The sequence below is a fragment of the Cebus imitator genome, unplaced genomic scaffold, assembly GCF_001604975.1.
Source record: "Cebus imitator isolate Cc_AM_T3 unplaced genomic scaffold, Cebus_imitator-1.0 Scaffold306, whole genome shotgun sequence".
NCBI classification, from domain to species: domain Eukaryota; kingdom Metazoa; phylum Chordata; class Mammalia; order Primates; family Cebidae; genus Cebus; species Cebus imitator.
Genome location: NW_016107621.1, coordinates 2,206,633 through 2,219,306, shown reverse-complemented (window position 1 = coordinate 2,219,306; position 12,674 = coordinate 2,206,633). Strand labels below are relative to the sequence as shown.

General features: G+C 43.0%; 1 protein-coding gene across 1 annotated transcript; it reads left to right on the top strand.

Annotated features, from left to right (window-relative positions):
• The first annotated feature begins 6,564 nt into the window (after positions 1-6,564).
• On the top strand, positions 6,565-11,373 carry LOC108285713 (galactoside-binding soluble lectin 13-like). Its single transcript, XM_037729404.1, has 4 exons — positions 6,565-6,638; positions 8,700-8,776; positions 9,259-9,469; positions 11,248-11,373. The coding sequence occupies exons 1-4, from the start codon at positions 6,624-6,626 to the stop codon at positions 11,362-11,364; spliced, it is 420 nt and encodes a 139-aa protein (XP_037585332.1). The 5' UTR covers positions 6,565-6,623; the 3' UTR covers positions 11,365-11,373.
• Positions 11,374-12,674: the final 1,301 nt, after the last annotated feature.

Below are 12,674 nucleotides of genomic sequence, written 5' to 3'. Positions count from 1 at the left end.
CTTCCCTTCAGGGTGGTGAGTTTCCCCAGGCCTGGGGTGAATCCAGAGGTGCCACCTGAAAGTCAGAGACTAAAGTCAAAAACCTTAGAAGTCAGTATGGCGTTTTACTGTACTGCAGCTAAGCTGGCACTCAAACCACAAGATGCAGTTCTTCCCACTCTTTTCTCCTCTTTCCAAAGGCAGCTGGCCACCCCATAACCATTGCCACAATGGAGAGTGCTGCCAGACTGTCACAGATGTTCCCTTAAGGTCCACAGGCTCTTAAGTCAACTCATGGTGAATGCTGCCTGGCATGGGACTTCACCCCACAGGGCCGTGAACTCTCATCTGGCCCAGAGCAGGTTAATAGGTATCATCCAAGAACCAAGTCCTGGAATTAGGAAAGTCAAGAGCCTGCCTGGTGCTCTACTCCTTTGTGGCCATGCTGGTACCTAAGGTGCAGCACAGAGTCCCTTTTCCTCTTTTCTCTGCTTTTACCAAGCAGAAAAAGGTTTGCCCCATAGCCACCACAGCTGGTAATGTGCTGAGTCCCACTGGAAGCCAGCAGATCTCGGAGACTCATCAAAGGCCCTCAGCATAGTACCTGGGTATTGCTGATAGTTACTCAGAGCCAAAGGGCTCTTCATTAGCAGGTGATAAATGCTTTCAGGAATGGGTCCTTCGCTTTAAGGCAGCAGGTTCCCCTCTGGTCCAGGCTGTGTCTAGAAAGGTCATCTGGGAGCTAGGGCCTGGAAAGGGGGCCTCATGACTCTTATGGTATTCTATCCTGCTGTTGCTAAGCTAATATCCAAGATGCAGACAAAGTCCTCCCCACTCTTCTCCATCCTCTCCTCTTATCAAGTGAAAGGAAGGGGTCTCTTTTAGAGCCACAGACTATGCATCCTGAAGTTAAGAAAAGGGTAAAGCCAGGATTCCATTAATCACCCAAGCTGCTGTCTCACTAGGTCACCTAGCCCCCTCTTCCCCAGTTCACTGTCTCTGGCCCAGTTCAGCACCAGGACTCCCCTAAGATTTCCTGCCCTTATGGCCTAGACTGCCTTTCAAGGTTACTTGGAAACCCAGAGCACTGCAGCCCTTACTGGCAAGGTTTGCAGGAACTGATGTTTCAACTTCTGGGATCAGGTATATTCCTCTGGCTAAGGCTGACTTAAATGTTCCTCTGTTGGTATGTGTCAGCTGAGTTTGATGTAATTTTCCTTTATTCTCTAACAGGACAGAAATGACTTCAATGCCTCACAATGACTGAGCTCTCCTCCCCCACCCCCCAGTACCCAGAGACTCTGCACCACACCACTGCTGCCTGGATCGAGAAGAAGTGGTGTTGGCAATTCAAGACTGTTCCTTCTATCTCTTCAGTGCCTCTTTCAGTGATACAGAGTTAAAACCGGGTATTTATGAGGACACTCCTGGTTTTTGGTTTTTATGGAGGTGTTTTCTTGTATACATATATTTGTTAGATTTATTTCCTTGAGGAGTGGGGATAAGATTCGTAGAGTCTTCCATTCTGCCATCTTGCAAGGCCTCCCCAAAGTTTTAAATTTTGATGAAATCCAGTTTAGCTGTCTTTTTCTTACACTTCTTGTGTGATGAAATCCAGTTTAGCAGTCTTTTTCTTATGCTTCTTGTGGTTTTGGTGTCATATCCAAGAAATCATATTAAGATCCCATGTCATGAAATATTATTCTATGTTTTCTTCTAAGATATTAAATTTGCAGGCCTTATATTTATTGTTTGATACATTTTGAGTTAATTTTTGTGTGTGGCTATGGTAAGGGCCCACTACATCCTTGTGCTTGTGAAATCCAGTTTCCCCAAAATCACTGGTTGAAATGACTGTCCTTTCCTGAAAGGGTGTCCTGGCATGTTTGTTGACTCTCAAGTGACCACCTATGTATATGTCTACTTTCTGGCTCTCCTTTACACTTGATTGATTTCTATGTCTGTCCTTAAGCCAGCACCACACTGTTTTGATTACTGTAGTTTTAAAGTGGTTATACTTGGGACACAATAAAAACAGACACTTGCAAAGTCACTTTTAGACATTACACATCTTGGATTTGTCTTTGTTATTTTTTTCAGGAGTTAGTAAATACTATCCCTCATCATTATGCCAATATCTTGAGAAGTAAAGACACATGCCTTAACCAGCTGTGCTGGGGAAGAGGTCACCATGAGATGGAAGACACTTCTCAGTGTCCAGGAAACACTTCTTGGTCTCTTTCTTCCCATGGCATGACTCCCATCTCAACTCATACTTTCCATATTACGCTTTCTGCTGTCAGAAATGTCTCAACACAGAGCCATTGAGTGAGGCTTAAATTCTATTTTCCATTCCCACTAGTTCACTAGCCTCAAAACATTCAAATGCTGAACTGAAGGTGAGTGCCTGTTATGGACTAGGCCACCTTGTAAAAACCCTGCTTATAACAATAATTTCTGTCTTCCCAGCCTGGGCCAGCCCTTCACTTCCACTTTAGCCTATGCTGTGCTGTTGGTAAAGACTGAATGATCGATAACAAGTAGTAATTTATTTGGCACAATTCTGGAGGCTGGAATATCCATGAACATAGCACAAGCATCTGGCCAGGGCCTTTGTTCTACCATTTCATGGTAGAAGGTGGAATGACAAGGAGTGAGATCAAGAAAGCAAGACAAGGCCAAACTTGCTTTTATAATAAATTTACTTTCGTAATAACTAACCCAGTCCAGTGAAAATGGCATTGATCTAATAATGCAGAGCCTTTGTGACATAATCATCTCTTATTACACACCATCTCAAAACACTTGCATTGGGAATTAACTTTTTAACACATGAACTTTGGGACACAGATTCAAACCATAGCAGCCACCAAGGAAGAAGAAGGAAATATCACAAGAATCCAGGAGAAACAATGTCCCCTTGGTTCTTCCAGTTATAACTGGGCATATCTGCTCACATGCTCATTTCTGTATTCCCTTCACACACATACGTTGAACATCTTCTCTGTGCCTGTTGCCATTGACATCCCCCAACTCCCTCATCAACATTTCTTCCCACACTGCAGAGAAATTCACATTGAATTTTCAGGTGTGGCAGACACTTGGCATTTATTCTTTATTCCATCTAATAGATAGTTTCTGCTGTCAAATGATGATCAAGGCACTTTTTTCTTTGGTAGCTCTCCAGAGCTTACAGATGTCTTCAGAAGAAAGTGTAAACCTTTTACATTGGCATCCATGTTTTTCTGATAGAAATCTAGCCTTTATGATACCTCTGAGAACTTCTTAACTCATTCTATGCTCTCTAAAAATAACATATAAATATAGCGGCAAAAGCATGTTGTGGCATATCTCTTCTGTTTTTGATACTGTTTGTCACTTTTGCTTAATTCTTACCTCCTCTCCATATAGCTAGAACATGTATTTTAGTATTCAGAATAATTGTTAACTCATATTGAGTTACAACCAAAGTTATGTTGTGTCTATTTAAGGGGAAAGGGTAAGATTTTCATAATTATTGAGTGAACCATATAAGGATTACTAAATTAAAAATTGAGCTTCTCTCCTATCTTAAACCCTGTAGCATTAAAATTCATGCTAACAAAATAAATCACAAATTTTCATTTGAAAATCCAAAATGAATTCTGGCTGCATCCATTATAGAGATTTTGGGCTATAATTCGTCAAAAACAAAACAAAGCCCCTCTCTTATTCTATCTTGTTGGCTCATCACTTGCAAATAGATGCATCAATGTTCAGCACCATGAACAGCACCAGAAAGGTGTGTTCGTTTTGTTTTTTGTTTGTTGTTTTTAATCGCTTTGACGATCTGGGCATCAAGGACAACAGTGTCACAAAGCAGATTTATTCCTCGGGGGGCTTTAGCAATAACTGGAAAGACCTAAAGACCTTTCAGAAGGGAAGGCTTTAGAGTTCAGAAATGACTTTTTGTTTTTCAGGCAGCAAAGCCCTATTTGCTGGGAGAATATTAGGAATTTTGATTGAGGAGGAGAGAGAAAGTTGTTGAGTAGGTCCCCAGAGGCAATTCACATATTGTTTGTTGAACATTGACTCCCGAACTCTGTGTTTTCTTTTTGTATCTGAAGCATGATTCCTGGCTACTATGAGCACAGAGTAGTATCCGAGATAAAGATGAGCACAGCCAATGGCCAACATGCACTTAGCTGATGAACATTATTCAAGAAAGGGCATTCACTATGTGTTTGTATAGCAAAGCCAATATGTAGGACTGTGTAGGTTATTCACATACAATAGCTACCAGCCAAGAGACAAGTCAATATGAAATTAAAGGCATTTTCTGTTCAGCAAGCCATGGGTCCTAGGATGATTTTCATTTACTCAGAGCAAAAATTTCTTAATTCCACTAGAAATTAATTCCATGCTGGTGATGGGGCCTATAATCCATTATCAAAATATAAAACTAATCCAGACTGAGACAGGGAAGGTATACGAAGAAGAGTGTACCTATTCAAAATCCAAGAGTTTCCAGTGAGAGAAGGAATTTTATTTCATACTGGAATGAAATGAGGGAGAAAGCTGTGCAGAGCTTGATTAGCTGTGGTTTGGCACCTCAAGGTATCTGGAAGTTAGGTTAAAGATGCGTAAGGAGAGAAACATACCCATGAGTAGAACTGGAGCTGAGTGAGCTATTGCAATGAACAAGGGGAGGGAGGATGTGGAGAATCAAAATGATGCCTGAGATGAGTCCTGTGGAAGAGAGGCCATTTGATGGAACCCTCTTCCATTTGCATATTTTAGTTTGTAGGTAATATGTCATTTCTCCTAAGTGGTTCTTTAGATGTGCACAGAAGCATATAATCACAGCTCTTTCTATCTTTTAAAAATTATTGTTATACTTTAAGTTTTGGGGTACATGTGCAGAACATGCAGAATATGTTACACAGGTATACACATGCCTTGGTGGTTTGCTGCATCCATTCCCCCATCATCTACATTAGGCATTACTCCTAATGTTATCCCTCCCCAATCCCCTCACACCCTCCTATTCCTCCCCTAGCTCCCCTACCCACAATAGGCCCCAGTGTGTGATGTTCCCCTCCCTGAATCACAGCTCTTGTAGAGGGAAAAGGGCTGTGATTCGGCCATCTTGGTGGGAATTCCAAGAAGTTAAGAATGGAGGGTGGGGCTAATTGCTGCAAACAAACATTCCCAGAAGAAATGAAATTAAGCATCTGGCTGGTTTCTGTAATTATATAAACCAGTGACTGCTGTCTATTTTCTGTGGACACTATAAAATAGATATGTTCGTTGCATTTTTTCTATTTCTCTTTCAGTATTGTGTGCTTGATTTGTATAGGGTAAATAATTTATCTCTTTAGTGAAAATGTTGAGAAAAAGTGCACCTGATAGTTTGTACTCACCTCATGAACACCAGGTCTGGATTTAGATAATAAAATACTGAACTTCAGTCTGAGCCTGTTCCTGTATTGTATTGTTTTCTGGGGTTCTTCAGAAGATAAGTGTTTTGGGGATGTGGGAAGCATATCAGCCAGTGGAGGCTAAGTGGAACTCATTTCCAAAGATGGCCCCATCATGATGACAAGTCAAAATAGCCACAGCTTGTGGATTTCCCTTACCTTAATTTGGGCTTTCTTTGTGACACCTTGATCAATATAGAAGTCACATCGCCTGCCTTTCAAAGCCAAGGCCTATGATGCCTTGCACCTTTTTCCTGAGACTTTGGAAGCCTTTTTTTTTTTTTTTTTTTGGTGGAAGCCAATCATTGATTATGATTTCAGGATTTCAGGAAATTCAAGGCACTAATTTGGAGATGAGGTAGGGAAGGAAATAAAGAACCCAGATGAAGAAATTATATGTACAGCAAACCCCATGACACAACTTTATCACCATACCATACCCGATCTTAAAATAAAAGTTAAAAAAAAATAAACAATCTCACCTTTCTCTCAGAATCTGCAGGAGAAACAGTGTTTCTGAAACTTTGATTTACTTGAACACCAAGAGAAAGGAGAGGGGGTAGCTAGAATCCAGGTATGTGACAGTCAGATGAGAGTAGCCCTCACCTGGCAGAACCAAGCAGCTTAGTATGGGGCAGGTTCATGCAGGAACTTTCTCTACTTCTCTCCCTAGATCCTCCTGAGGATCAAGGTCAGTGCTCTCATGGAATGTTTAAAGGCAGAGAGAAGAATTACCTTCTAGAGCTAACGTGTTTCCCCCAAATCTCCCAATTTTTTTTTTTTTTTAGCCATTGTACAAGATTGGGAAAATGTACACCTTCTGGGTAGATTCTGCATAGTGGAGAAAAGGCTTGAGAGGCATAAAGTCTGGGCTTTACAATCACTTCCCCTAACGCCATCATTCTTATCTATGCATCTCTCTGGTAACCCAATCTACAGCCTGGTACCTCCCCCATGGTAATTTCTGCTGCATTACAGACACAGTCTTGCAAGTAGCTATGGTTGTGACTGAGTTTCTTCCTGACACCTTAGCTTTTCTCACGCTGCAAGGAAAGGTTTCTGGGAGGAGCGTGGAATCTGGAATGAAGCCAGAGGGCACGGCTATAATGGATCATTTAAATGTTGCAACTCAGAGAATCACTCAGAAGACTGGACACAATTCCGCAGAGACGCCCAGAGAGACCAATGTCATCTCTACCCGTGAGTTGAAAAGGCACAGCCTTCAATAATCTCAACTCACACAAACAACAACAACAACAAAAAAACTGGGAGATTTTATGAGATGAAAATATAAGCATTGCTTCTGTGAATGCTTTACTGACAGTTGTGGGTGTGTGGAAGAGAAACCCTGAGGCTACGGTATCTGAGATGCTTGTGGGGTGTGGGGTGTGGACCCTGGACCAGTGTAACCCTCTGTGAGCATGTGATAATGTCTGATGAGAGTGAAATCTGCTGAGATGATGTGACTTTATGTGGGAGGTGGATGGCCTCCCACCACCAGGTTGAGCAGGTGTGTGTGTGAGTATAAGGGAGTGAGTGTGCATTGTCTTCATGACTGTGAAGTAAGTGTGTGTGAGCACAGCCAGACCAGTGCATGTGCATCTTATGTGCACAGTGAGCAAGTGTGTATGACTCAGTGAGTAGAGTGGCTCTGTGTGTCTGTGGGTGTGTGTGCTGGGATGTTACTGTGTGTTGAAGTGGGAACATGCATGTGGCTTTCTGTGCATGTAAATGTTCCTCCCCACACAGCAGCACCTTTGATGAAGAAGCTGTGTGTCCTTTCATGTGTGTCAATGTGGATCCCAGGTGGCTTACCTGGTGGGGATCTTGGGGATTGTGAGTTATCGAGGACTTGTTTCAGATCACTTATGAGAGTGGAATGTGTGATCTGTAAATGTCTCTTCCCAGTAAGAGTGAGGAAGAGGAATGCAGACTAGGGGTGATGATTTCACAGTTGGGGTCTGCACAGAGTTATCACTGGCTCTTGCCTCCAAGGCTCAGCTTCCCTGCTCCCAACCCAGCCTATTCTTCCCATCTTGGGACAGGAGGGTGTGCAGATACTGATTTGCTAGGGAAGGACATTAGAGACCATGGTTTCAGAGACTGAATAACGCCAAATATCCACTGTAAGCTCTGTTTGAACTGAGACTAAACTTGTTCCTCCACCCACGAAAGAACAAGTTTACTTTCAGTTCAGACAGAGCTTACAGAGGATATTAATCAACCAAGTATCTGCATTCACTGGCTCATGGCTATAATCCCACCAATGGCAAAGATGGGACAATAACTTGAGGCCAGAAGTTTGAGACCACTCTGGGCATCACAGTGAGGCCTTTTATTTAAAAAAAACCTTTAAATATCAACTGGCAGAGTGACAGGTACCTTTTGCCCCAGCTACTCAAGAGGGGGCAGATGTGTGAGGATCACTGCCACCCAGGAGTTTGTGGTTTCCGTGAGCTATGATTGCACCACTGCATGTCAGCCTGGGCGACAGAGCAAGACCCTATCTCAAAAATACAAAAAAATCATCAACCACTTGTAGTCGTCGTAGAAATCAATGATTCCCTCCAGTTATGTCCCTGACCCACAGGCTTCATTTGTGCAAGTCCTGGGGCTGTGCTCTCAGCAATGTGTCCCCTTCTGGGAAGGACGTCCACTGCCCTCGATGATTGTGATGCATGTGCATCCCTCACACAGGGGTTTCCTGTTCTTTCACTATTTCCCTTTCTCTTTTAACAAGCATTGTTTTTTACTGGAGTGAATTTTTAAATTCTTACATCCTCAAGTCTTGATTTCATTTTCTGAGTTGAAAATGAAGGCAGGTCAGTGTTTCAGGAGGACTCCCCTGTTCTGCTAGTTCACCCCTAACAGGCCCTACACATGCCAAGGATTAGGGTAAAAGTTTTACATAAATTAACTCCCCTATTACGGAGAACATCGTACAAAGTAGGAATTCCTGATAATTCTCCTTGTGCTGGGGAAAATGAAGCAAGTAGAGTTCATGTAACAGATCTACGATGCACTGCTAGGAGGAAGCAGAATGAGGACCGGAATCCAGGCATCCTGGATCCTGAACTCTTGCTTTTACGTATGGGTCCACCGTATCTTCAGGAATATGAGCCCCTGACTGTGGTGGGGTGAAAGGGGGAGGCCTCGGAGTCTGTCCTTTGATCTCTAAACTCCTGCACCATGGGAATCTGTTACAGGAGGGGAGGCTGCACCTGACCCTGCACCTCTCACTCACCCTCAATACCCTGGCAGGTGCCATACAAACTTCCTGTGTCCTTGTCTATTGGTTCCTGTGTGATTATCAAAGGGAGACCGAACCTCTCTTTTCTGTGAGTACTCCACGGTCCAAAGGAGGGGGTGGAGAAGGGAGAATATTTGCTAAGGGCTTGATGTTATGTGTGAGTGATGTGGAAATGTCTAGCTGGCAGGATGGAGGCTTCATGCAGGTGCAGGTCCTGGAGACCCTCCAGCACCCGGCATCAGACCTGCAGCAACTGCATGTGGGCAAGCCATGGGGCCTAGAGGAGGAGAACACTCAGTGGGTTGGAGTTGGAGCTCTTCATCAAGGGGCATTGAATTTTCAGGGAATGAACAAGTCAGGCCCAGGTCAGTGACTGGCTCAGTTTTCATCTGGGGATGAGGAGCACAGCATCTTCCTGCCGGGGGCATGAGGAGCTGAAGCATCCCCACAGGGACCAAGCATGCAGTATCATCAGGGAGACTTTTGCCCTGGGTAAAGGGGGGACGGGATTTGTCTGGGTGTTTGTGCAAGGGAGGGAGCTGCCCAACCTGCTGTGTGCTTTGCCCTCAGCAATGACCCAGAGCTGCAGGTGGATTTCTACACTAGGACGGATGAGGACTCAGATATTGCCTTCCATTTCCGAGTGCACTTTGGCCATCGTGTGGTCATGAACAGTCGTGAGTTTGGGGTATGGAAGTTGGAAGAGAAATTACACTATGTGCCCTTTGAGGATGGCGAACCATTTGACCTGCGCATCTACGTGCGTCACAGTGAGTACGAGGTGAGCACCCTAGGAGCTCCCAGCACCCAGGCTCTGTGGGCCCCCAGAGCAGGAGGCAGCTCTCACTGACTTGGCCTCACCAGTCCCTTGGGGCCCATCTCCCATAACTACTCCTGCCCCAGGTTTTCATCACAGAGCGCCCTCTGCTTGCACTGCCATTCTCAGCTCTTTCCCAAATCCGACCAAGGTCAAGGTCAGCTCACCTTCCATTTTCCCCAAAGTAGAGACTCTCCTCTGTCTTTTCCCATAGTGCTCTTTTCTACTTACGCCATTAATCAAATTTTCTTTAAGCTGAGTAAATACAATATACTTAAGAAAAAAGTTGTTTTAATCAGTCAAAAATTAAGCCTTCATATCACTTTTGGGCCCCAATTCTACTCATAAGAACATTACTAGAGCTCTGCACTCCTTCAGAGAATTTTTTTTTTTTTGAGATAGAGTCTCACTTTGTCAACCAGGTGAGAATGCAGTGCTGTGATCTCAGCTCACTGCAACCTCCACCTCCTGGATTCAAGCGATCCTTTTGCCTTATCCTCCCAAGTGCTGGGATTACAGATGCCTGCCACCACACCAGGCTAATTTTTGTATTTTTAGTAGAGACAGGATTTCATCATGTTGGCCAGGCTGGTCTTGAACTCCTGATCTCAAGTGATCCACCCACCTCGGCCTCCCAATATACTGGGATAACAGGCTTAAGCCACCATGCCCACCCTTCAGAGGAAATCTTTGCCTATGGAAGCATATAGATATGTCTATGATTTCATTTGTTTTTAAGTAAATCCTGGTATAAGTTACTCTACACATTACACTTTAGAAACTAAGTTGATTTGTTGTCAAAGAATATATCTTGAAGACATTATCAACCCATGGTGCTGCTTTAGTTTCTAAAGATTGAATAATATTGCATGAAAAAGTTTACTCAAAATTATTGAACTTTACCCAATTTGGGCATTAAAGTTGTTTCCAGCATTTTGCTCTCACAAGTGATGCTGTATTAAGTTTTCTAATCAATCCTTTTGTCATTACCAACCTCCCAATACTTATATTGGAAGATAATTACCAAAAAAATGAAAAAACTGTTGAAAAATGTGTGCATTTTAAATTTGAAAAATTAATACTAATAAGGTGACTTCCTCTATAGCTTCAGTATAAGGAATATATCCATACTTTCCGGCTTTCTCTAATGAGCAGGCCAAAAGATTCACGTTTTATTCAGATTCAAGTGAGGGATCTTTTCCTGTGCTTAGAAGTGGTTGAAGATAATATCCTATGTTTTACAACACCTGTCCTCCTTTGACTCTCTAACAACACTGGCTTTCATTCTTTGCCACTGCCACCTCAGATGTAGGCTACTCCAAAGAAAAACTGTGCCATCAGTAGTAAAAGGCAGTCACAGTTCATGGAAGTGAAAAGTATGCATTCAATGGACATGGTCTAGCACTAACCCTGTGGCAGGCTCTGTGCAACATGCAGGGTCTCAAGTTCCTGAGACACAGGCTCTGGTGATGGGGATCATCCAGGCTAGAAGGGAGGCTGAGTTAACAGGGACTGTGTGACACAGTGCAGAACTTCACTAGAGAAATGAAAGGAAGCATTAGAAATAAAGTCATCAACTGTCTCAATAGGCACAAAATGTCATCTGTAAACAGAAGTGTGTCTACCACGTCCACTTGTATAACTAGGAGTTTTCTTAGGAAATATTATTGGTCCTAGGGCAGAGTGAAGAAGCTGAAAACTTGTTTGGTGGCATACTGTCTGATGCATTTTTCCTCTTGTAGGTAAAGGTAAATGGGCAATACATTTACGGCTTTGCCCATCGACACCCACCATCACATGTGAAGATGATTCAAGTGTGGAGAGATGTCTCCCTGACCTCAGTGTGTGTCTACAATTGAGGGAGGTGATCACACTTTTCATTTTTGAGGAATCCATTTTTCTATATGGCCATGGTATTCCTAGAGCCTGTTAACAATCCCTCCTCACCCCTTCCCCTATGCTTGGTCATTAAAACAGCACGAAACCTCACATAATTTGGTTCTTGCTTAAAGAAGAAGAAAGAGGAAGTAGTCATTCCCAAAAGGGGCCAGCACATTCTATGGGAGGCATCAGGAAATCAAAGGGGATAAACCTTCCTGTGAAGAAGTGAGTGACAAGGTCCCTGGAATGTCTGAGAAGACATTAGGAACAGCATCCTTCTGTAGCCTGTAGTTTACATCACACAGTCTAAACCAAAATACTTACCCAATCTCAGGACTTACGGCACTGAAAATTAGGTAGCTGTTTACAGCCATGCAGGTGTACTTGATGGCTTTGGGCAGTACCTATAACTTGAGAAAAATTATGTGGAATTTCTTAATTTTTCCCACTGTTCTCAGGATGCTTATTGTCTACGAACACTGTGCCTGGCTTTGTGAGGCCTGGTGTGAAGGAAGTGAAAAAAAAGATGACAAGTTTTGCATGTGAAGTTTTCAATCCAAGTAATAATTAAGAGAATCCCTTAAAGAATCCAAATTATTCTTATTTGCAAATATTTGAAGATTTTTTTTTTCATTTTATGTGGGGAGAATCCAGGGGCTTCTCTTTGGAAATAAATGATCATGGTTTTAGAGCAGAGAACATGTAGATTATTACTGGAATTGACACAATTCATGTATATGGACATAGTGTGCAGATCCTGCTTTGCTGCTATTCCAGTGATGAATTGCAGCATAGCAAACCTCCTAACACATATTGGCTAAAAGCAGTTATTTGTTTTGATCTCTCCCAGCTTTACAGGTTACTAAACTCGTGTGTTAGATCATGTGATGGGAGTCAAGTTTTCTGAGAGATGTTTTAGGTTGGGATTTCAGAGAATGCTTTACTCATGTCCAACTCAACACTAGAGCTGAGTGAACACCTGAAAACAGGATGGTTATCTCCTTCACTACTTCACCTTCCCATTTATTGCTTTAATTTCCTCAAATAATGAGAGCCTCACAGTTCTTGGACTTAATAAATGGTGATTGGCTTTCACCAAAGAAAGCCTTCCGAAAGGCTCATGGAGAAGGTGCATGGCATCCTAGGACCTACCTTTGAATAGCAGACAGTGTCACTTCTATGGTAGTACATCGATCAAGGTGAGTCACACAGCCCTAATCAAAAGAAGAGGACTCCACAAGCTGTGGTTATTGTGACTGTAGTCATGAGGGACCGTTCTTGGCAACTA